General features: G+C 40.3%; 1 protein-coding gene across 2 annotated transcripts in view; it reads left to right on the forward strand.

Moving 5' to 3' along the window:
• Nucleotides 1–482: 482 nt before the first annotated feature.
• Nucleotides 483–25,455, forward strand: part of htr2aa (5-hydroxytryptamine (serotonin) receptor 2A, genome duplicate a) — a 41,848-nt gene continuing 16,875 nt past the window's right edge. Inside the window, exons 1-3 of one of the 2 annotated variants that reach the window (XM_031873328.1) lie at nucleotides 483–1,634; nucleotides 1,948–2,476; nucleotides 24,578–24,778. In XM_031873328.1, the coding sequence (XP_031729188.1) occupies nucleotides 2,005–2,476; nucleotides 24,578–24,778 (673 nt within the window). In that variant the 5' untranslated portion in view covers nucleotides 483–1,634; nucleotides 1,948–2,004. Of the gene's footprint in view, nucleotides 2,477–24,577; nucleotides 24,779–25,455 lie in introns of both variants that reach the window. The other variant, XM_031873327.1, reaches the window with a different exon arrangement.

Genomic DNA, 25,455 nt, shown 5'->3' on the forward strand with positions numbered 1-25,455 from the left:
AAGCATACAGTTTGACCTAAAATCCAAGCGCAAGCAGGGGCTATTTGAGTGTGAGCACAGGATTTATGGGTTTTATGAAGTAAAATTAATGAGTCATGGTCTCAAATTTAAAGACCATGCTCTTGAATAAACCTGACTAATGAGACGACAGTGATGAGATATGACTGAGCCCTTCAATTAATTAGTATTATTTAATACATATACTGTACGTGTATATATATATGTATATATATGTATGCAGGCAGAGAGACAGAGAGCACAGTTGAGTGAGAAAAACCAGAGAGTACAGGACTTTCAGACTCAGCAAAAGAGAGAAAAGGATGCACCGAATGTGAGAGCGAATTAGAGACGCTTAAGATAGAGAGAGAGAGCCAATACGGAACAAGGGAGAGAGACCCTGGGTAAAGAGAGAGAGCGAGAGAGAGCGAGCGCAGTGAGAGAGCTGCGGAGAGAGTGAGGGGCTGAATGTGAGAAGCAGCGTGAGGAGAGTGATAGCAGAAAATCATTCAGCTCCTGATCATCACTGAAGACGACTCAACAACTTACCGACTCTCTCTGGAATCCTGAAATCTGCAGGAAACCTCTCCTGCGTGCTGACGGTTTCAAATAAGGAACAGGAGACTTCTTTCTTCTTCTATTTGTTTTTCTTAAGGAAAGAGATGTGGAAATATCCTTAGAGGGAAAGATGAAGGTTTTAAGAACCTGACGATTTTTGTTGGAGCTGAAGGAATACCGAACCAGATCTGCGTTGGTTTGTGGAGGATTTGAAGAGTGACTGACATTCTCAACTGAGGGCTTATGAAAGCAGGAGGAGGAAAAATTAGAATACTTAAGATCTCTGGCTTTTGGAAAACAGGGATGTTTTTTCCTGTTGGGACTTTTTTATCGACCAACTGAATGTCTGTGAAGGGGCAACAGAGAGGAGAAAGTTAGCGAAGTGTCTTGAGGTTATACACACATGTCAAATATCATCATGTTCATCATCAATCTTTGTCGGCTGCCGACGCACTCTCACAGGTGCAGGGATGAGTTGGGACAAAACAGCAAGGACACTAGAGGATTTCCACACACATTCATGACCACGCACACACGCAGCAATTACATCTGTGCAGGTATGTAGTGGAGGGGAAGCCCACCATGACAAAGAAGACCTCTTAAGATCGGCTTCAAACTGAAATAAGTTACGTGTTTCTCTGCGTGTGTAATTTAAGAGTGAAAATGAAAAGATTAGTGATTTTTTTCCAACCATTCTTGGATGTTTGCATCATGACAATCAAAGACTAAAGGTCAAGCTTTGTCTGTTTGAAAAGAGACAGAGACTTGGAGGACATGAAATTCAGATTTGTAAGATCTGGGGATTGAGATGGGCCTAATGTTTTTATCATGAGTGCAGCTTTGACAAGCCCAGACTTCAAGGATGAGAAACCTGCAACTGTGTCCCCCATCGCTCCAGCTTCAAATGGATTCTATAATCGGAAGATGAGAAGAGGTTTTTCTTTTTTTTTAAATGACTGAAAACATGTGAGTCAAAGTCACTCCAACATTTGGTTTGGAATATTTCGAGCAGAGCCCAACTGGAACTATTCTTCCTGTTTGTTTTTCCAGTGCTGTGGGACGGGCTGCACACAGTCACGGTATTAACCAAACAATTTAATTTCTATCCATTGAAAATTGTCCTTTGAGCTTGAACAGCTGCGCTTTTTGTTATGCTGAATTAAGCAGCTATTTTTGTTTGCCGCTGCGGACAAGATCGTCATCTGTTGATCCTTTGACAGACGATTTGAGATGATGAAGTAAATACGTGACAGCACATATTGAAATATAATTCATTACTCGAGTGCTATATGGTGTTATATTGATGGCATTCACCTGGGGAGAGGATTTGGAGAGTGAGTAAATGATGACAAGACTTCCCTCTTTCTGTCTCCACTCTGACCCATTTTCCAGGCAGCAGTCCTGAGGCGTTTCTGTCTCTGGCTGTGACGCCCTCACCGAGCCGACACCATGAACCTGCGTGGTGGCAACGTGTCAGAGTTGATCTCCAACACCGTCAGAGTCGTAACCACTCTGGAGTCCAATACCTGGTCTCCACGTAGATTTGAGGAAATCACCCTGCGAATCAATAACGTGACAAACCCGGGGTGTCACGGGAATGGCGCGCCCCGTAATGGCATTGACGTACAGTTAGGGAACTTGTCTTACCGTAACGTCGGAGGAGTTTATGGCGAGGAGGGCGGGAGGATTTACGGGTCTCATTGTCCTCAACAAGAGATGGCGGTAGAGAAGAACTGGGCAGCGCTTTTGATTTTACTCGTCATCGCCGTCACAGTCATGGGCAACATCCTGGTGATCCTGGCTGTGTCCCTGGAGAAGAAGCTGCAGAATGCCACCAACTATTTCTTGATGTCTCTGGCGGTCGCCGACATGCTCCTCGGCATTCTGGTCATGCCGGTCTCCATGGTGACCATTCTCTACGGTAAGCTTTGCGCGACGCTGATATTGAGCCTTATTAAGTTGACATTTGGTGTGTTGCTGACTCGAGTCCAACAGGCACACAGTCGTTTTCCCCTCAGAGTGTTTGAATTGTTGTCTGACAAAACAAACTGCACCTGCCTGCATGTTTCAGGCTTCACTCGCTCTGCAGAGTAAAGTGGCCCAAATGTTATTGGAATGACAGCATGAAGAAAAGAAATGACAAAAGAAATCTGACACTTCCTTTTAATGCTTTGTTTTCACTCTCATGTCTGCTGTGACATGCGTGACTCTCGTGGGCAGATGGAGAACAGCGCTGATGGCCGTGTTCAGTGTTGTTGTTGACAGTGATGTGTTTATTTTGAGTGCCGCTTCAATGCACACAGAAAGCTGCAAAACCAGTGAGTTTAGGGGGATGAAGAAAGGAGCCACAGGAAGAAATGCTGAAAAAATATCTGCATGTAAAGTGGATTGAAAGAAGCAGTCATGGCAAGAAAAGACGAAGTGAGAGGAGACCTTGCTGTTGGGCCCATGTTGACCACCCAACCCACCACCTACCACCCTGTTTTGAGTGTCCATGCGCCCTGTCGCCTCCTAGCTCCCTTTACATACAGTGCACACAGCAGACTGCCAGACACACCAGTTTAACCGTGACATACAAAGTAGTGGAAGTTCAGTATTTAGCCGATGGGGTAACAGGTTTTAAATTTGACAAGAGCAGTGATACTGGGGCAACTTTTGCAAGAGACCGTTAGCCCTTCAAATAATGCACATGCGTACATTGTTGCCTGCTAAACACAAAGTACACCTGAGGCTGATGGTAATGTCATTAGTTCTGCAGGTATGTTGCCGTAACCCAAAGTATGGGTCTCTATCAAAATATTATATAGAATCTGAATCCCATTTAATCAAATGTCATAGCAAACCAGACAATAGCTGTTGAGACAATTGACTTGAAAGAAAAAAAAGTTAACCTCATCTTTACAAGTCCGTAAGATATCTGTGTAATATTTGGTACCAATCCATCCAAGGAGCTGAGTGAACATTTTAACAATTTCAATATCTGCAGCAAATTCCGTTGCAATCCATGAAACAGTTGGAAATATATTTCACTCTGAACCACAAATGTCAGCGCTGGAAGAGAAGTGAGGATTAATGAATGCTTCTGCAAGATTTCATGGCAATCCATCCAAGAGTTGTTGAGATATTTCAGTCTGAACCAAAGTGGTGGATCGACCGATAGACTGACATTTCCATCATTAAAACCATGATACCAGCATGAAGAATAAATCGTTAAGTCTGGAACCATAACTTCAGAAGCCTGCAGCTCTTCTCTCCTCTGTACTTGAACACTGATGTCCCTCTGCTGGTGGTTCAGGTGGCAGCTGACTAATGCTTCCCTCGGTCAGCTTCAGGAAGCTGAATGTTTCCTCTCTGCTCGCCCTCATTTTTTTCTGTTTATCTGTCACACACACACACTCACACGCACACACGCACACGCACACACACACGTACACACCATCCACTGTCCTTCACTGTTGCCCATTTCCAGCTGATCCTGGCCCTTCTGCCTCCCTGAGCTTCCCCCTGTGTCTCTGGAGATGTCACGAGCCGCTGCTCACATAAGGGGCTTTAAGCCCTAAGTACCAAATTCATTTGCATGAGAACGAGCAGCGGTAAATTAGTCAGAAGGAAGAGCACTTCCAAAAAGAACGACCCCCGGTGCTTATTACTCGCCTACCCCGCTCTTTAATGAGAAGACAAAAGAAGTCATTAGCCACGCCGACGCCAAAAACAAACGCATGCCGCAGTTATTTTCTCATGTTGCTACTCAGGATCGGCGATTCACATTCATTTACTGATTTAGAGAGCAAACACAGCATTGTTTCAGGGTGAGAGGGCACGCGATAATATCAGAGAGTGAGTTGGTGGCCATGGGATAGGTCATAAGAAGATTATGGGAGGAAATCCAGAGATGAGGATGTGAATGGTTATTAATGAGGGCATAGATTGGTTTGTGGTTGATGTCCTGGCTGTGAAGATTAGATTATTAATGGGGTCATTGCTGAGGTTAAGGGCACTCATGCATGAAATAACAGGTGGAATCGCAGGTGGTCATTTCAGTATTGCCATCATATATTAAACTAGTTGAGACGATACGTGACAATATAGTATGATTACGATAAACAAGGTAAAAGCAACTGCAAATTACGTCAATGTAGCACTGAAGAATTAAGGCCCTCGAGCAGCGGGAAGTGTAAACTCATGAAACATGATTCGGATAGATGAACCATCAATCAAATGTGTGCCGAAGCCAGTCGCAAGAAGAGTGAAAACATCTTCAGTGTCTTTGTTCTTTCATCTATGCTAACCTAGAGTAAAGTCGGGAATGGGGAGATAGGCTTGTACCTTTGACTTTTTATTTATTTAAGAACCAGATATTTTCTAACTAACTGTGAATCCAGCAAAGATGTCTATGAACAAATGTAATGGGACATCTACTTCCCCTAAAGGTCGACATACAACAGCCGAGTGTAATGCATGTTAAAACCACTGTCCTGATTCAAGCATCGATGCCCATCAATCCTCCAGGAAAGCAACAATTTGATCACGTCTTCTACCCGGATCTGCAACTGCCATCTGCTGCACCTTGACTGCTTTTGTCTATGATGTGCTCAGTGTGTGCTATTCTGTACATTTCAACCCCCACGCTCTTTGGTTGTAAATGAGGTGGAAATGCAGCTTCACCTCTAAGGAGGACATTATAACTTTTGTGATCCTCTGACTATTTTTTCTCTCTCCATCATCAGGTCAAGCTTAAAATGTGTTCAATCGTTTGGTTTATGACCAAATACCTGCAGAACTAATGATATTCCCATCATCCTCAGCTGTCCTTTGTGTTTAATGCTAATCAGCAAGTGTTAGCATGCTAACATGCTAAGATGGTAAACACTTATAAGCAGCATGTAAGCATATTATTGTGAACAAGTTGCCATTCATAGCATTTAATGCACCAGTGTGTCTAGTTCAGTACAGTCTCACAAAGCTGCTAGCATGGCTGTAGACTGTTAGACTCTGTGTTCACATGCACAAGTATTTCCAAGAGCCTATTTTTCAGACTTACTGCTAAATCATCGCAACTCCATCATCATCCTCGCAGCACGCAGATTTTGGTTACTTAGAGATGGCAAGCGCGACAGTAGTGCAACCCCCAAAGCACCTTCGATAAAAGGAAGAAAGCGACGTGAAAGGCGTTTTTGAACGGCCCCCTTTGTCCTGTTTTTGCCAGAGGCTAATGAAAAAATGTCCAACATTAAAAAGATTTCTCTTGTGAAACAACAACCCCAGAAACCTTCTATCCACATTTCAGAATTTGTCATTGCTCTCTGAATCCCATTTTGGGACACATTATGAGCGTTGTTGTCAGGATTATTCTCCTCTGAGTCACTATACTTTACCCAGTGATGGAGTACAGTCATAAATTTGATATGACGTAGCATATTGAGCATGTGAAATACTCGTCGGCTTACCAGCCAAATACTGTTTTGGCTGACGTGTTTATCTTGTCAGTTGGCCCAGTGAGGATTTAGCAGATCAAGTTCTATCTATTTGACTAAAATAAACATTTCAATTGTCTTGGGAAATTTGGGATTAGCCTAACCACTGAGGCTGTGTGGACACAGTGGACAAAGAGCTTGATTCCTAAATTATACATGAAAATACAGAAGGCAAATATCATTTCATACTGTGTAGTTTGGGTTTGCTCCTTCCTGTCCTCGCTCTTGTTTTTGTGAAGCACTCCCCGGGGATGAGCTGTCAAAATAAACTTGACAGACTGATGTGCTTTCTCACCTTACACAATCCTCCTGACACTCTTCTCGCTGGTTTAAAGAGCTTGAATAACTTAGGGGTTTCACTTGACTAGAATTTGCACCCATGATAGTTGAAATGTACAGTTGAGAGCTTCTATTTGAATTATCTCCCATCTAAAACACAGATAAATATTGAGATTGGCTCCTTTTAACAGATGGCTTCTGCATCTTTGGCCGATTTCTCGGGAGATATTCAAGAAGACATTTATTTTCCCCCGAAGAGATCGATGGCACTTTGAAACAAAATGCTTTTAAAGGTGAAGGCACTCTACGGTTTGTTGGACTGTGACTCAAGTCAGCATACAGACGATTTAAACTCCGAGAGGATTTTTGCAGTTCATCACATCTGCTATTAGCAAATGTCAACATTTGTCAGTGGCTGAGCTGCTTCGGAGGCAAAAAATAGTTAATCAGTGGAGTTAAATTTACTGCAGTGTGAAAGGTTTAGGAACCAAAGAACTAGCAGAATCCTTTAGAGAGCAACTTTAGCTAATTGGCAAACTTGTAATTGTAAACAGGGAACACACAAATAGAAATGGTGGCGATGCTGTTCTTTATTCATTGTGTTGGAAGGTCAGCTGAAACATATCCTCCAAAACCCTCATGTAAGTTGGTTTGAAATCACTTCTTTTTTGCGCACTACTATGAAAAACAGTCAAAAGTTTCCAACACTGTTGCCAACAGGAACAGGTGCAGTACAAATTAAAAGATTTAGAGAGATGGTACACAATTACAATAGAGATTTGTGACGAAGTCACGGCTTGTCATCAAAAAACTTAAAGGTCAGGTTCACAATTTTTCAAGTCGGTCTTAAAACAGTTGTCAGGTGGTAAACATCGGAACAGAGTTCGTTTGCTGTAATCATTCCTCCTGTCCATACTGGACATTAAAGATATCTTCATAACATGTTTCCAATGTGAATTTACTCCAACATTCATCTTAAGTTAATATGAGTCAGTCATATCAAATAATTATCTGCTTTTTTTTTTCATTGTTTTAATACTAAAATGTCTGTGAAGTGACTTTACAGGAGTTGTCCGTTTAGCACCACAAAACAAGCCAGAACTTGTATTTTTCCGCAGTGCAGCATTTGTAAGGAGCACATGTACCATAGTGTTGTATCGGTACGTGTTACCGTATCTGGAGCCGTCTCATCTCCTCGGCAGTTTGACGAAGCTCTGGGGACTGTCTTGTTTTTAGCCAAGGTCGCAGCGTGGCTCCAGGGAAGGAGGTGTCGGCCTATCGGGCCTTCCACTTTGGTCCAGACTGAAATATCTCAACAATTAATGGATGGACTGCCAAGAAGGTTTTCACAGTAATTTGATTTCTCCAGATGTAATGTGTTGATCACATTCGTAACATATTCCTAATTATTCTTAGTCTTCATTCTGAAATCCCATTCACTGTTTGTGCTATCAGATTACTGCTGAAGCTGTGAAATTAGCAGCTCAATCCATTTATATATCTTACTTGTTCTTCCGGGACCTTCAATTGAACGTCATTTTACATTACACAACGGCAGTAAGCTTGATTGATTGGTAGCTTTAGGAGAATACAAACACCTTAAGTGGTTTTAAGTGAGCTGGACATAACTGTATCTGTTTGATGTGCACTTGCAAACCTCGTCACACACTCAAATAGTTTTTAGCATAAAACGGCCTCCACTCAACCCCCCTCCTTTCAGTCACGACAGGGTTATTTTAATTCAGTTGCTTCAGTAATCAATGCCTCTTGTGGTAAAGTCTCTCTCAGCCTTTGGTCCTTTGGTCACTATAGGCAACAGTGGAAAACAGAGCACCTATGGGAACAGAGTATTCCAGTATGAGCTCAGTGGCAGCTTGCCGAGTCAACCAGTTTGCCAGAGAAAATCTCTGTTCCTGTTCCAGTCCCACCTCTGCTCTTTAGAGGCACAGAAATAACAGTCATATGGATTTTTCTCAATTTTGGGGTTTATTTTCTCCCTCCTCTCCCTCACTCCTGCTTTATTCTCCCTGTTCATCCATGTGATTGGCTTTCCTCTCAGAGTGTATACAGTATGATAGACAGAGGACAAACACGTCTGTCTCAAAGTTCTCAGGTTTTGACGTCTTTCTTTGGACGGGCAGCAGCAGGATGAGATTTAGAGATTTACTCTGTTTCTTTCCTGGATTCACACTGGAAAGTGAGATTTTCATGTGTTTTTCATTTAAAAAAAGCAGGTCTAAGTGCTGTATAAATACTTTGAAAGCATAAAAACGCTCCGTCCATGGAGGACTATTCAGAAACTGAGTGTTTAAATGAGCAGTCAGGATTGGGATGTGAACTACACGCTAAATTTATCGTTTCACAGTTTGAAAGTAAACATTCTAAATGTGTCCCAGTGTATTTCCCGTTGCAGTGCAAGAAATGTATAAAAAGGTTCCTTGTTGCAGTATGATGTGAATGACGTCAGCTGACAGAAAGTAAACACGAGCCCAAGTTGTTGCCGAGTGACTGAATTCCTTTAAAATGCATTAAAATAGAAGGTGAATACAGGTGTATTCAGACAGACAGTCAGGGAGGTTTTTGAACATTTAAAGCATGTAAACGTGTTGTAGTGGAAACCCAAAGTATGGACCAATAAATGAGCATGATCTGTCTCCTTAACACAAGTGATGACTTTAAATCATGTGCTGATGCAGTTATTCAGAAACAATCTCAGAAGAAGCCAAACACAGCAAATCTGTGACGTTGTCTTATTTTCTATTCAAGTGCCTTGTGTCATTTTCTTTGTTTAGCCGTTGTGGCCTGTGCTGTTCATGCTAACTATAGGAGTGTGCATGATTCTGATTGATGTATTGATTGGCAGGGGCAGAGTGGCTCACCTCAATCGAAAAATAAAAGCTGAAGGAGACCGTAAAAGCCTTATCTGACACAGCTCCAAACCAACAAAAAAACATGAGACATCATTAGAAATCAATATTTTAGTTTCTAAAAGAATATCTGAAATCTGACATGAAATTTTGAGCGACTTCAAGAAGATGACTGACTCCTGGATCATTTTCCAGGAGCAACTTTAACCCTCTTGTTTTTGCTAACATTTTTGGTTTACATTGTGTACTCCAGGGTGCATACGCCATTGACATCGCCCTCATTAGACCCCCTAACCAGAAGGGCAACTACAGATAAAGTGATTACACGATGACACGATTGTTGAACTGTTGAATCACCGACATAGACCAAATGCCAACAAACAAACGACAGAGACAGAAAAGGTTAAATAGATCAAACATGGCTGAGGAAATTCTGCGTTATGTTGCTGTGGAGGACATTCCCGTTAGAGCCAAAGCCCTCTGAAAGGCTCTGGACACAGTTTAGGCTTTGATAATCTGAGCTCACTTTTTACTCTGAGAAGTAGGGCGGGTGTAACAAGTCTTATATAACGGTGGAAAAGTCCTCAGACGCTGGTTTCGCAGCCGCCTTGATGAGGCAGTCGCCCTGAGCAAAAACAACCTCTAATTCCTCGCTCGCTAGAAGAAAGGATGAGGAAGGGATCTGGACAGAAAGTGAGATAGAGCATCACAAGTGGAAAATAGCCAGTGTTGTGCTCATCCATTTGTGCGCAACTGCATGAGATAGAGGAGATTATTTCTTTTTGTGTGTCTCTGAGCTGCAGAGCGCAAAAACAAAGCGGCCTTAACAAAAAAAACAAAAAAACACAGAGTTGCAGCAGCAGGCAGGCAGGCAGGCATTCAAAATCATCAGCCTTCTTCTCTCTCGCATGACCAGACGGAACAAAACGAAACAGATGCAAACAAAAGGGCAGAACCATTATCAAGCTCTGCTGGCCAGATGTGAGACAGCAGGGCAAAAGGTCAAGATGTGGAAGGAAAATGTCAAAATAAGAGTGTGGAGGGGAGCAGGAGTAACCGGCAGGTTAGCAGATGAACACCTGAGACAGTAGAGATAGAGAGGTGAGTGCAGACTCCAGAGTTGTTTTAAAGCAGTACAATAGCTAACATCTTATATAATACCCTGTGTTTAAATATGTTGAAAGAAGGAAAGCTGATTTTTGTGCCATTTCTATTATTCACACAAACAGCGGAATCAGTGGAGATGAGGAATTAAACCTTTTGTCAGGATAGAAATTTTGCTCGTTGTGTGAATTTTAATCTGCCATTTGGTGCACGATGTGTTAAAAATGTACATATTTAAGCTATATATATTTTCAGTAAATCTTACCACACTATAATAAATTCAGGCAAATGCTGGTTCCAAACCTTCTCCATATTCCCAGGATGGATACTGCTAAATTTAAATTTGATCCTATTTTTGCTGAAAAAAAGCAGAATTTGAATAAAGAAAATTGGAATCAGCATTGAAAAACCCTTCATATATAATTTCCGTGTAATTGTGACATTCAAAAACTCTTCCGATCGTAATAAACCGTCCTGGAATCAACATATTATTTTTGAGGTCTGACATACAGCAGCCTCCTGTATTTCCAGTGTGGGATGCGTCAAAAGTTTGGCATGACTTAGAAATAAAAACTAATTATGTTTAATAATAGTTTAGATAGTCGGAAAATGTGATATGCCTCAAAGATATTTAGTAGACCAGTATTGGGGCCAGAACTGGGACAATTTACTGCAAAAATTATGAATTTCATCAAGAAGTTTGAAGTCCAGTCACTTTAGACTTTCGTTTGAGCATTATTGACTTAATTCTTTCAACATATACTCTCCTCTTGATTCTCTTTCTTTTCAATCTGTGTACACGGACCTGCAGTCTCATGGCCTTTTATACATTTGGCAACTCATAAGCCCTGTCCTCGTGGTGGGGTTCACCCAAATCATTAAAAACAAATAATAGGATAATAATTTCTTACTCCCCTCCAATAGATTTTGTTTTATTTTTCCAGACTTTGAGAATTCTCTCTCCACTCAAATACAGTGAAGGTTAATTGAATTTACCTGAAGAAAATATCACCAACATTCCAAAAACATAAAATGTGTACTTCTAAAAATGGCAACCGTCCCGTTGATCCAAAGTCTAAGCGAAAGTAGAATGACAGACTTTCTCATTCCTGGCTGTCGATCTTTGAAGATGTTCACGCATGCAAACTTTTCTACTTACTCCTGAGAGCAGCATGTAATTAATGTTGAATAATTAGGGCTTATGATGACACACTGCTTTGGCACGCTGTAATTTGGATCGAGCACATTTGGTACGCTCACGGGGGACGACACTCCCTTTTCAATCCACTGAAGACGCCCGTCAGCTCCTCACATGGACGACCGTCTAAACACGTTGTGTTTAAATGTCTGCAGGGTCACAATAATAACGTGCAGACATGTTGATTGAACTGTGTGTATTCACGTACCTTCAGTTCATGTGTTTTTTTCTCAGGCCCTGAGCAGCTTCAGTGTTTAGAGCAGCGTTGATCGTACTCGCCCTCACATTGCCACCGTTTTATCTTGCCATTCTATTCACTGGAATTGACTAATCATGTAGTTATATTGGTCTCTGCTGCCCAGTCATGTCCCTCCCTGATGACTTGTGTTTTTGTGTTTTGCTTTGGGAACAGTCTGCATTGACTTTAGTTGCTTAAAGCAACTTCCCCTTTTTGCTCCTTTGCCTTTGCCTAAAAACATAGGTCACACTGTTTATGTTTCCTTTTTAATTGGTCCTGATTAATGAGTTAATTCAACAACAGATAATGTAATTGCTGCTTATATAATGACTTCATGCCTTTCTTAAGTGTGAACTGTTCATGAATGGTTTCATAGTGTAACATAAGATATCTTGGAGCTCATAGTTGCTTAACTTGATATATGAGCGAAGCTTAATAGATGTTGACCGCTGCACTTTGTTTACAGTGACGGAGCCACTAAAGAAAGAAGACAAAGAGCTAAGCAGCTAAAGAAGGAGCTTTTAAAAAAGAGCAATCAGCCACTCATTAATATTCAGTGAACAGTTCTTACACACTTTATTTCTTTTAATGGAACCGCAGTGTCTGTACATGCCTCTGTCTTTGAGGGGGAAGGGCCTTTGTCTCACTGCAAAAAAACAAACAAATAAACCTAATCAAATTTTCCCCAATTATTTCATTACTGACTGAATATCTTTGGATTTTGGAGTGTTGAAGACAAAACAAGACATTTAAAGATGTGACCTTGGATATTTTTCACTATTCCCTGACATTTTATTGACCGGTCATTCCCAAATTCTCATTTTATTAGGGCTGCCAAATAAATTCCATTATCATTTTTAAAATATACCTATTTATGTCCGCAGTACTCTTTTAAGCCACACGAGGGAGCCTTAATATTCGTATTGTTCTGATGATTGTAGCCTACTTATAAAATGTAATTTAATATGAAAGGCTAGAGTCTATTTGTTTTAGTTATGAGAGGAAAGAAACAAGAGCCTGTTAAGAGCATAAAGACAATTCTTTGGTCTCATTAATAAAGTATTTAACATGTGCAGGTTTTCAATAACACATGCGTAAAACAGAATTGTGATTTTTCAAATCTATATCTCTTCGGAATGGTTGGTGTCCATGTATGTCTTCTCACAATTTATAGAACTGGGTGGTGTTTATGTTGTCATCTTTACAAAGTGGTTCCCCAGAAAAAAAATTGGGAAACACTGTTATAGACTAAAAGATTAATGAAGGCAACAAACAGGAGGTTAATCAATAATGAAGCATTAGCTGCAGCCACATTCACAGCAAATAGTTATGCAGTTTGAAATGACTCTGCTGTTTGCTTTCAAAGACTCTGAACAGCAACGAGGTTTCTGCTGACCGAGCTAATCCCAACTACAGCGACATAAATCATAGTTAATCAAGAATAATACAAAAAGGAGGTTTGGGTGGGGGAGGGAGCTGCAGCAGCAGCTAATCAGCAGACCAACCTGTACAGCTGTGAATAAGCCAATGATTGTGAAGCGTATTTGAAACAGCTGATGCCAATCAGCCGGTGTGACTTCAGTACTAAAAAAAGAAAGAAAGAAAATCAGGTTCAGGTCTGTTTTCATGTTACATGTGGTTCTGTACTTTGAGTTTAGCCGCCATGTCTCTAAATATTCCTTTCGGTAAAATTATTTAAGTTCAATTAAGCAACTTAAGTAAGATTTGGAACGGATTACTTTTACTTGTAACAAAGAACATATACATTATAGTATTTCTACTTTTACTTAATTAAGTAAAAGTTCTTCCACATCTGTTATTTCTTTCCCTTTGTGTTTAGTTTTTGACATCTGTAACGCACCATTACAAATTGACCTCATTAATAAATGTCTCTTTGGCTCACAGCATCCGACTCTTTCAAAGCTTTTCCAGCTTTTTTAGTTATTCAGACTTGCAGGCCTCCAACTAGCTCAGTGTGTTGAAGTAAATGTGTTCCTCTCCTATCTTTAGTGCAGTTTTCTTTAGTTTCTTCCATTTATTTTTAGGAAAATTGCACATAAGTCACTTTGAAACTGTCTTGATGTGTGCTGTAAATAACAAACCTGTTTTCGCCAGTTCACTTGGACATCTTAGATACGTCAATAATACTGGTGTAACGTCAACAAAAAGATTTGAGAGAAAGAGAGAAACCTTCCTGTGTGTATCAGTGCAGAGCTGCAGGGAACTTTGTCATCATGGCATCGTGTCTTAATTGCCTTTGTTGTACAACAGTTCAGAGCTAAACAAAAAATATTTAAACAGACGTTTAATTAGCCGGCATGCAATCTGTTTTACACATGAGAAGGTTTGGCAATGAGATCAGACAGAGCAAACACATGAAAACAAAGGTAAATATAATAAGGGATAATTTACCTTCAGACCAAATACAATGAGTGATAATCCTAGTACAAAAGTATTTGCATAAAAGTAGCAAAAGTAATTGTTATGCAGAATAGACCATTTATATATATATATATATATATATTTGATTACAATTATCGATGCATTAAAGTGTTTAATGTTGCAGCTGGTGATGGAGCTAATTATTTATTTCTCCGCGCTGGCGTGATCCGTGGCCGGAGGCGTTATGTTTTTCGAGTTGTCCGTCCATGTGCGTCTATTCACGTGGACGCGATATCTCAGGAACAGCTGGGGGGGGATTTCTTCAAATTTGCCGTAAATGTCCACTTGGATTCAAAGATTTGTGTGTCAAAGGTCATTGGGACCTCATAAAAAAACATTTTTGGCAATAACTCAAGAATTAAACAAATGTCCAATAGTATACAATGATGAAATGATGACCTTTTGGACAGACATGGGTGTAATCTCCAACATGACTGTTGGTGAAGGCATACAACCTTGAAGAGCTCATTTTAGTTATGTACACATATATACACTGCTAGGTAGACGGTGAATCCTCCTCCGTGGATCAATAAAGTCTAATCTTTACTTTAATTTATAGTGTATTTGTTGTTTATATTTTGTATTATTGATCTCTTCCAAAATGTAGGAGTACAATATAAAGCAGCATAAAATAGAAATACTTAAGTATCTCAAAGTAGTACTTAAGTACAGTACTTGAGTAAATGTATTTAGTTACTATCCACCACTGCAGTCCAGCATTTAAAGTACCTTTAAGAGAATAAAGAACAAAAAATAAAGCGGAGAGATATTTTCTTTTGTGAAATCATCACAGGTCTGTGTCTCTGTTGGTGGTTATCATCAGGTTCAGTTAGTAGACTAAATCATTATTTCCAATTACAGTAGACACTATTAACATACTGGCACTTGGTACACACACACACACACACACACTAGAGAAAGATATGTAAGGAATCAGAGTCGTATAATCACTGTAGAAGGTCTTTAGGGGACAGATGGGAGAAGAGAAAACAATGAGAATGGATGAAGAGGAGATATTTACCTGGATTCTGTCCTGTATTGTAACCATGCTTAACAGGCTGTTTTATAACAAACTGCAGGATTAGACTTGTAGAGACTGGCTTTGTTCCCATTCAACTGTTCAACTGAATTTATTGTTTTTAAATGATTTAGAAATGATCTCTTGTCTTCTTTGTCTCCACTACAACAAAGTGTCATTAGATGAGACGGGCAACTGACAGAAAATTGTGTGTTATTAAGACGCTGCAATGTAATGACGTGAACAGGCCATGTGTTGTCACATCATCAGAGACAGACCGAAACAACCCGAGGATTAGTATGCATATCACTTACTCCACCGAGAGGACATTACATTTATATTTCAAATCAAACTCGGTTTGCAAAACATTTCCCAGTAACAGATGAAGTGCTTGTTGTTTAAAAGAAAATGACTTTCAGGAGCTGAGGAGAAAGCTGGAGTTTTTTAGTTTTCCTGCTGAATGTGTACATTAAGTGGTCAGTGTGGGTGGAAACATTAATCACAGCGTACACGCAACACATTGCTGTTAGCATGTTTTTGTTGTGGCTGCTGCCACAGCTGACAGTGTAATGACAGTCATCAGGGCTGTTATTTGTGCAATTACGTTAACACAGAGAGTGGGCTGTGAACTTCTACCACACAACTACTTTTAACTTCATATGTAGAAAGAAATGACGAGGAAGAGAAGAGAAATCAGGCAGAAGCTTACGAACTCAAATACCCCTTTTCCAGCAAAATTAGCACATATATTTAGGATTTTTTAAACATGCAAAAAATAGGCAATAGCCTCCTTTCCCATTGCCAGTAGACCATGCAATAGACAGTCAGGTATAATGATCAGCTGTTGTGACCGATCTGATCTAGCAAGTGGTGCACGCTCACATTCACGAACATGCACTAAAAGTACCGGCTATACGTCGACAAAGCCACGAGCTCAGATAACACACACAGAGGGAGAGCTGCTTCATTCTCTGCTCAGGTCAACATAACTCCACCATATCTTAGCTAACAGCTGTTTGCTGCTATAATAATGATCTGAATCCTGTACATATTGTACCTTTAATGACAGATATTTGTATGAATGTGTGTTTGAATGCCTTACTATAACTTATTACACTCAAAAGTCATCACACACATATTCAGCCTCAGTCTGTCCTTCATGTAAGGACATCTTGCCCTAATGAGTTTGAGAGCATTGTTTAGTATTCAGGACGTAGTTGTTGGATCACTAGCTGTACCTCTTTTAAGACTTTATATTCTCACAGACCTCCTGACTTCACACTGAAACTCAGGCAGCGGGTGTGAGTTTAAACTGCTCCTGGAACGCAACTCGACTTCCTGAAGTTGATTAAAACAACTGGAGTTTGGCCCATGAAGGGTTCGTAGCTAGCTGGCTAAACTATTGTTGTTGGTAAACTGCTAAAGTTATTTGTCATTCATGGAACAGCTTCCGTTGCATTACCGACTCGCTCTGAACTGAAGAAGAGGATCTGAGTCAGAAGCCCAGTACCATGGGAGTTTGTGAAACAGTCACTTATGTATTGGTTTTGTGTACGTGGACACAAATTGTCTTTTTTTTTGTGTCGCTCAGGACGAAAACAATGCCAATGTAGAAATAAGTAGGATAATCTTTCGTGGTGGACACACAAATGAACTGTATTTCGTTGTTTTAAGATCAAACGTGAGTTTTTTTCCCTAAACGTAACTATTTCAAATTCTTCTTAAAATGAACCCGATATATTTTAGTGATTTCTTTGTCTTTATCAAATCACTCTTTGTCGTGGTCTGACAAGGAATAACCTTGTTTATATTAAAGCCATTTTCATCTTCTTGACAAAGCAATAAAATAAATAAGTCAAAACGAAAAAACAGCCATGAAAGAGGATTTAGAATACTGACTCAATCAATCCTCACATCTTGTTAAATTAAAGTATTAAATTAAAGAAGCCAAACAAGACGTCCAACGAACAAACAGGTTGTTTACAGTCCTCCATTTGCCTGTGCTTTACCTACTGAATATGTTAGCATTCAGCAACGACACCGTTCCATAAGTCTCAGCCTTCCGTTTGAAAATGAGAGCCAGGAAATATTAAACCAAAATATAAAATTGTGTTTTTGATACAAAGAGATTTCTTGCAGCTTGGCACAGAAAGAGGTATTGGGTCACAGAAATCAGAAGGGCATCAACACAATGGTTCAAAAAACACAAAGGACCGCTGACAAAGGACTGACAAGCTTATCAGGATGAACTGAGGGATTAATATTGTAAAGGAGCTTGTGATGATGTGTCTGACCAGCTCATGCTGTTCACATGTCAAGTACAAATCCTTGAATGTCAAACAGAACAGTGAACGTTAGCAAGCGTGCAAATAGAATCGGGCTTTTTCCTTCAACTTTAAAGTTCACTTCTGCACACAAATTTCGAATGGTGTCTGTCTGCCTTTGAATACTTTTTAGAGGAACTTTGATTTTGTAACGGAATGTCTTGCCGAAAAAGAGGTTGGGCAGAGCGATACAAAAGAAATGTGTATGTATTGTATGTCGTGAATATTTCACGACGTGCAATACGACTGTGTGTCAATCTTACACCGTCCTGGATTTGTTCATAACAAGAAAGATATAGAAAACACCAGACGTATCTGTCAACAGGAGGCCATTCGATCAGTCACTTTGGTGCTGTCATAACTGCTCCTGAGGTAGTGTTTCTCACTCTTCGCTCTCACACATTTTAGTTTTTCAATCATCTTCATTGTTTCTACCTTTTGTGGCTGAGATAATTTTGTTAATTTGAATCTGACTTCAGCTCGCCTCCTGGATATGAACTCACAGCGAAAACAGCACTTTGGCAATTTCCCTGCATCCCCTTCTTCACACTCGGTTCTCTGCTGTCTATTGTTTGACTGTTGACCCGTCTCTGGCGTTGTCATCCCGCCGCCTCAGGAGGCCGAGCGCTCTTGAAAACAAACACAATCAACTTATTTTATCATCGCAAACATACTTTGGATGGAACGTTGGCAATAATTACCAGCATTTCTCACCCAGCTGAGACTTTCTTTCTGCTCTGCTGGGTGCTGTGGTTCTCTGGGAGCGAACAATTAGAAAATAGATTTCCAGCAGAGCTTCCTGAAAAAAGCACCTGAATGTAAACCTGTTTTGCTGCTGAGTCAGCAGCTTGTCACAGTAAATATCCACTCACATGATCAGCTGATCCTTCGTACATTCGATCAAATCCAATTTAATGAGAAACCTTTTCAGATATCTCACCAAGAGACACGCAGCTGAAAGGAACCACTTTATTAATAGAGATACAGTCCATACACAGTGCATTTTGTAAAATACAACCAAACTGAAACTCATTTATTGTGGATAAAAACATATTGGAAATATTCTGTTCAACATGAAAAATAAAGCTGTTTTTGTTTTGTTTGGTAACCGTGAAACTTACCGTCACCAGTTCCAAGTTCACAGTAAAGTCCACGGTCTTCAGATTAAAATGCTTTTATTGTGAAGCACATGTAGCGAGTGGCAAGATATCAGCGGTAGCTTTAAGAATATTAGTTTAGTGCTGCAACTGAACACTGCAGAACAGAAGATTGTTTAATCTGGATGAGTGATGTTAAAGCAATACCAGATCTACTTAACTGGGTCAGTATTAGAACGCTGCGTCTCTGTTTTATGTAGATAAAATAAATGTATTTTGTTCAATAGTCTTTTCTTTCAAGGACACTCCAGATTTTATAAGGGATGCTTTGATCTTGTTGGTCTAGAAACACGTTCAGAGAGGAGTGATTATAGGTATTTGAAAGCGTGTGTGTGTGTGTGTGTGTGTGTGTGAGTGAGAGAGAGAGATTGTCTGTCTTCATCTTTGCTCCACAAACTCTCTCTGCTTCACATTTCTTTGCTTTTAAAAGCATCGTGCACACTTGGCCTGAACAAGGCCGTCTCTGAGCCTTCACACTATGTTTTCTCTCTGTTGAAGTGCCTCCAAAACAACAGTCAGACTTCTCTTTTCTTCTTAAATCAGGAATCATGATCCTTGTAACCAAATTACCCAATGCCTCTCTGAAAGTTTCTCCTCTGTCTTAACTTAATGGCAGAAATCCATTTCTACATATGGGCTCCTGATAAATAAATGAATAAAAAATGCTTTTGTTTGTTTTCTGTTCTGATTTGTGTTTCAGCAGGTTTTTAAAGTTGCAGCACGAAGCTCTAAGCTGCAGTGTCTGACTCCATCATCTCCTGGTGTGTCTGCAGACCCATTCAGTCAGTGAACAGTCTGATAAAAGTGGATTCAAAACCAGTGTTTTTGCTCAGTTTAGCGGTTTGTTCAAGGAAAAAATAAAAGAGAAGGGTTCGTGAATTATTTTCTTTTTGGTATTTCTGAAGATAATCAGTCCCTGCAATCAAACACAGGTGTATGCGTTTGTTGGTCTGTATTGTTGATGCAGCAGTTGTGCACTCGGTCTCTTGCATTATGTGATGAATGAGACACTATAATAGGCCTTTTTCACAGCTGATTTTTCAGACATTTTGACATATCACTGATGTAAATAATAGAAAAAATTCCATTTAGCTGCTTTAGTTTTATTTTCACAAAAGTCATTTGCAACTACCTGCGCGTAGATTGCACATTGTGCCCGTTATCTTGTTTCACAAATAACTGTCACTGTCAAACTACAGATTCAAATGTGCGTCCATGCTCATGCATATGTTGAAATTGAGAGGATTTTTCAATTGAAGATCTTTGAATCAACATTTCGTAAGAATCCTTTTGCAGCATTTATTTTCCAATTTTAACTTGCAGGAGTGTGAAAAAACTAAAACGTTTGATAATTATCTTTTGATTTTCACATAACATTTTCTTTCTTAGTGAATCTTTTTATCGTCTGTGGGCTCAGAGTCAAACTCCCTGGTCGTTGCTTTGTTTCGACACAAGTTCAACGAGTTTAAAAAGGCTCGAGTGCAGTTTTGTTTCATGCGGTTCGGGCTGTGTATAAAAGATTCAGATGTTAACCAACAGCTGTCACATGTTCCAGGTTAAATTCTCTTTAACTCAGACCACAGAAACACACATGAGAGCTAAAAAAAAGGTCTTCCACTTCAGTTTGTTGTAGTTCCTCCAAACTGACAGCAGCCAAAGTGTCAGCTACAGTATGTGTCACATGAAAGGCTTCGCTGTGATTAACAGTCTGCAGCATTCAGCTACCGAGGATTCACCTCCCAGAGACGACCGACGTGATCGAATCTCTTAGTGTGTCAGACAATCGATACTCTGCACTCTGTTCTCCTGCAGTTCCCCTCTCTGGACTCAAGACATCGTAAAACTTGAAAGAATGACCCACTGTTAACCTTCACTGCTAAACAATGAAAACACAGCTGTTTCAGATCCAGTGGTTTTAATTATGTGGTTTCACGAACAACTCGCACACGAAACAGAGAAAGAAGTTTGATTATTTACAAAAAGTCAGCAGGTTGCTGTGTTCCATACTTTAAGTCACATAACTCTAATACATCTAATTTTGCTTCATATTCATGAATTCAAGAAAAACATGTTTACAGGCCTGCAGCTAACAATTACTTTCTCTTTGGTCTATAAAACATCAAAAATAGTGAAAATACCATCACTTTGTCTTCTTTTGTCCCACCAACAACCCAAGACGTAAAGATAATAAACTTGCTGGACATTAAAAGAAGTCTTCACGTGATAGAGGCTGTCTAGAAACTTTTAGGATTTTTGATTAAAAAATTACTTAAATTTGTGTCAGTTAATGATCATTTCAGCTCTTGTGTTTGTGATGATTGCTGGTTACAAAGTGACTGAAGGTCTTTTATTTTAATGTAACTGTTCACTACAAACATGTGCATGGAAGCAAAGTAAGCAGGCCCCTGAAAACAAAGTTGACTTAAGTTAAATTTATTACTTTAACATTTCAATTACACCGGGATACATTGTCAGACACTGCAGGATGTAAAAAAATAAACGCTCCTGCCAGTTTTTTTTCCCTGATTTCCAGCAGATTTTAAAGTTACACGACTTCAGTGTGCTGTTCAAAGCATGTGATCTGCTGGGGAGTCTGTATCATAATCACTTAAATGATTTATTCTCCGTGAAACTTGAGCTTATTTCTCTAAGACGCCGGCTTGTTAAGACTGCTTTCAACAGGAAGAAAACGGGTGTCTTTTCACAGTTGAGTTCTGGTGCAGAGCTGACTGGGTCTAATTGGTGTCAGGTACTGAGGAATAATGTCACAGTCGCAGCCTTTCCTGTGTTGAGGTTTTACAATCCGGGGGATCCAGAAACGTCGGCTCTTTGAAAGGAACAAGGCAGAGGTGACAACGGCAGAACACGTTGAGTTTGAAACCGCAGCAGCGGTCTCATAGGGACGGCTCTGTCTGCAGAAGCAGGCGTGGGAGCAAAAAGTCACATCTCAGCAGGCCCTGTGGGATTTTCTGGGGGGATGTTTTTCAGTGTGTGTGTCTGTGTTTGTGCGTTTGTTGGTGTGGGGTGGGATTTCTCTGCGAGGGATAATTCACTCCGGTTCCAGGTCATCACCATCAGAGGATGAGGAGCCGGTAATAGCGTGAAACCTTATCAGTCCCTCAGGGTGAATTCTCTTTTCTCTTTGTGTTTCTCAACGGGGAACTCAGAATAGAGGATCGACTGCAGAGCAACATCCCTGCTGGACAAGAAACAACAAACACAAGTCACACAGTTTAAAGCAAAACACTTGTGTTAACATATGTTTCAGCCCACCAACTTTAAATTAATTTCCTCTCGTCCATGCAGCCAATTTGACCCTGTGTATCTCTGTCCCTTTACAACAGGAGTATTCAAAGTCTGAAAGCACCCTTCCATTGGATAATTATGAGGCCACTGTGCTCTTGGGAGCAGCATATTAGTTTTGTAGCCTTCCCCAGATCTGTGCCTTGATACCATCACGTCTGTGAGCTCTGCAGGTAGCTCCTTTTGACCTCATGGCTCAGTTTTTCCTCTGATGTATCAGCTTTGAGACCTTTTCTTAGACACGTTTCTTTTCCAGTCACTTCCAATCGATTACATTGACCACAGGTGGACCCCTATCAAGGTGTAGAGACATCTCAAAGATGATCTGTCAATGTGATATTTCACTTTTTTTCTTTGGAATACATCTGCAAAAGAATTTCTAGAATCCTGATTTTGCTTTGTCATTATGAGGTATTGAATATCATCAGTGTCAGTCAGTCTATTTGTCCCACGCAGAGTAAAATATCTCAATTTATTAGATGGATCGCTATGAAATGTGGCGCAAATGTTTATGGTGCTCAGAGGATGAGTCCTGATGACTTGTAGTAATCCTCAACATTTCCACTTGTACTTTGTTGAAAATAGAGAATGAGGCAAAAAAACAAAACATAACAGACTGAATGGGAACTTTAATTCGGGAGAAGTAGAAAGCACAAAGAACGAGAAGGAAGAATTCTATTTGTGACTGAATGCGAGAGAGATTCATAAAAGAAGGTGATAGAGACAACGAAGGACAGAGAGAGAGACGGAGGACAAACACCATTTGAGTGCAAAAGGAGGAGGACGATAAAATGGAAAGCTGAAAGAAAAGAGGAAATCAGACGAGGATGAGGTGTCTGGCGGTAACTATGGTGACATGGATGAGTCATCTCCTAAATAATAAAAGCCTTCATCAGGTCGTCCCTCACCTGTTGCATGGAGGTAACAACAGAGGATATAGAGGAGGAGTAAATGCTTCATCTTGACCCTGAACACGATGTAGACATCCTGCCCTTTATTTTTAAAGAAAAATAAAGATGGGTTTCTTATTCCCAAAGCCCATGAGCTGGTAGTGATCGAAAGAATGAGATCGCAGATACAAGCGGCACAAATGAGTTTCCTCTGCAGGGTGGCTGAGCTCAGCCTCAGAAATAATGTGAGGAGCTCAGCCATCCGGTCGAAAAGAGCCAAGGTGGTTCAACATCTGATCCTCGGATCCTCCTCAACGCCTTCTTTTGGAGGTTTTCGGGACATGTACAACTGATACAAGGCTCCGAGATAGAGCCAGAGCACTCTGGAGGGATTATACTGTATATCTCATCTGGCCTGGGAACACCTCAGGAGGAGCTGGGGAATACGGAAAAACAAAGAAACAGGCTGAGGTAAATCACTAGGAACAAACAAACACTGGAGCGCTTGTGTGCAAAAAACTGAGACAATCTGCAAATGGGTACTGAACAGCTCGGGGTTTAAGTACCGGGAGGTCTGACGAGATAATGGAACACAGGTGAGGAACAAAACTGGCGGGAAACTAAACGATGGCAGGAAGTAAAGTAGCTAGCAAGTGAATGCAAAATAAAACAGGAAGTGAAATTAACAAGACTCCATTATAAGGGAAACTGATTATCAATTGAGTATCAAACAGTTTGGTTGACTGAGAAATAAAGATTTATTAATTAATAGATTTTCGTCCGTCGATACAGAGAATGAAGAAGACGCTGTAAAATATCTTGTTGAATCCATTTTTATTTTTTAAATAAATGAATGATCTTATTCTCCTTCTGATTTCATGCTCTACATCTTCGAACTGCCTTGAGTGAAATTACCTCTTCAAATAAACTTCATCTTGATGTATAGAATCCGCCTTCATACATGTATTCCGAATATTGTATAACGTCACTTCAATCTGCAGCTGAGTGGTTTAAAGACCAATTTACTGGACTAAATATAGAGATGGCTGCTGTAGGCGGCCATGAAGGACACCGCTGCGTGTGTGTGTGTGTGTGTGCGTGTGTGATATGTGAAGGTAACATGTGTGTAGTTCCAGCCTCTGACCGTGTGCATGTATATGGAGCGTGCGCTCAGGTTTTGAGGCCTTCGGCCATGTTCCATCTGTATGACTCACTCGATTTATCACGGCGTGGTTACTTTTTCAGACGGGCCGATAGTTCTGGTACGTTTGTTTTCACACTGACTTTTCCAATTGTGGAAAGTAACTATGTACATTTAGTTTATTCTTTTCTTTCTACTTTCTATTTCTACTCCACTTCATTTATCTGACAGCTTTAGCCACTTTACACATTACAATAGAAACAAAACATATGAATCTTAGGTGATTAATCAATTAGTCGACTGACATAAAATTAATTGGCCATTATTTTGATAATTGAAGTAATTTTTTGATGCAAAAACATCTCATGTTGCGACTTCACAAAGGTAAAGGTTTGCTGGTTTTCATTTTAATCAGATTTTGAATGTATTTGTAATACGGTTTTCTTTTCCATCTCAGCCAAGCAAGACCTTTTTGAAATCCACTGTCAACCTTTTATGAAAGGGTTGATCAGAACCAGGACACTAACAGTATTTTACTTCTTCTCTCTTCATCTTTCCATCTATCAACTCGTCCCTTTCCTCGGCAGATTATGGGTGGCCGCTGCCCTCTGACCTTTGTCCCATCTGGATCTACCTGGACGTCCTGTTCTCCACGGCGTCAATTATGCACCTCTGCGCCATCTCTCTGGATCGATACATCGGCATACGCAACCCGATCCACCACAGCCGCTTCAACTCCCACACCAAGGCCCGCATCAAGATCATGGCAGTGTGGACGATTTCAGTGGGTAAGATCACACTCAGTTATTTACATGTTGAAACGAAAGACTCGTTTTTCTGTTTGACAAGACATGATGTTCATGTCATGTGGTCTATTTTGTGTTTAAGCTCTGATATTTGCCTTAAATCTACATAAAGTTTTTAAATATAGCTTAATATTCAAACATGAGGTGCTATTTTTTATGAATGTTGAAGCTGTGTTACAACATCAAAAGTAAAGTGTTGTGTGCTGAAAGTTGTGTTTGAAAAAGTGGGCTCGTATCATGTTTGAGAAAGAGAGAATTGCATATTCAAAGATCCGATTTTAAATTTGAACAAGTTCATTATTGCAGATGAACAAAACTTCTCAGAAATGCTTTGGTAAATTCTTTTTTGTGGAGAAGCAGCAGGTAAAACGGTGAGGAGAGCGGAGAGAGGGCAAAACCACCCACAATGAGTAGGAGGGCAGTCGCATTAAATGCAATTTTGTCCTCTTCCAGATAAAAGTGACGTTTATGACTCCATATAATTTTTATGGAGATGAGGGAACAATCAGGTCCTGATATTCGGCTTCTGCCTGCCTGGCTGGTATCCAGCTGCTCAGGTCAATGGCGCTATAGATTAGCAGTAAATGTAATGACGCGGCTGCAGAACATGGAGGTCGTAGGAGGAAAGAGCAGCAGAGTGCACATTAAATCTGCACGGC

Source organism: Anarrhichthys ocellatus, unplaced genomic scaffold (genome assembly GCF_004355925.1).
Source record: "Anarrhichthys ocellatus isolate YVR2014 unplaced genomic scaffold, GSC_Weel_1.0 scaffold71, whole genome shotgun sequence".
Taxonomy (NCBI): domain Eukaryota; kingdom Metazoa; phylum Chordata; class Actinopteri; order Perciformes; family Anarhichadidae; genus Anarrhichthys; species Anarrhichthys ocellatus.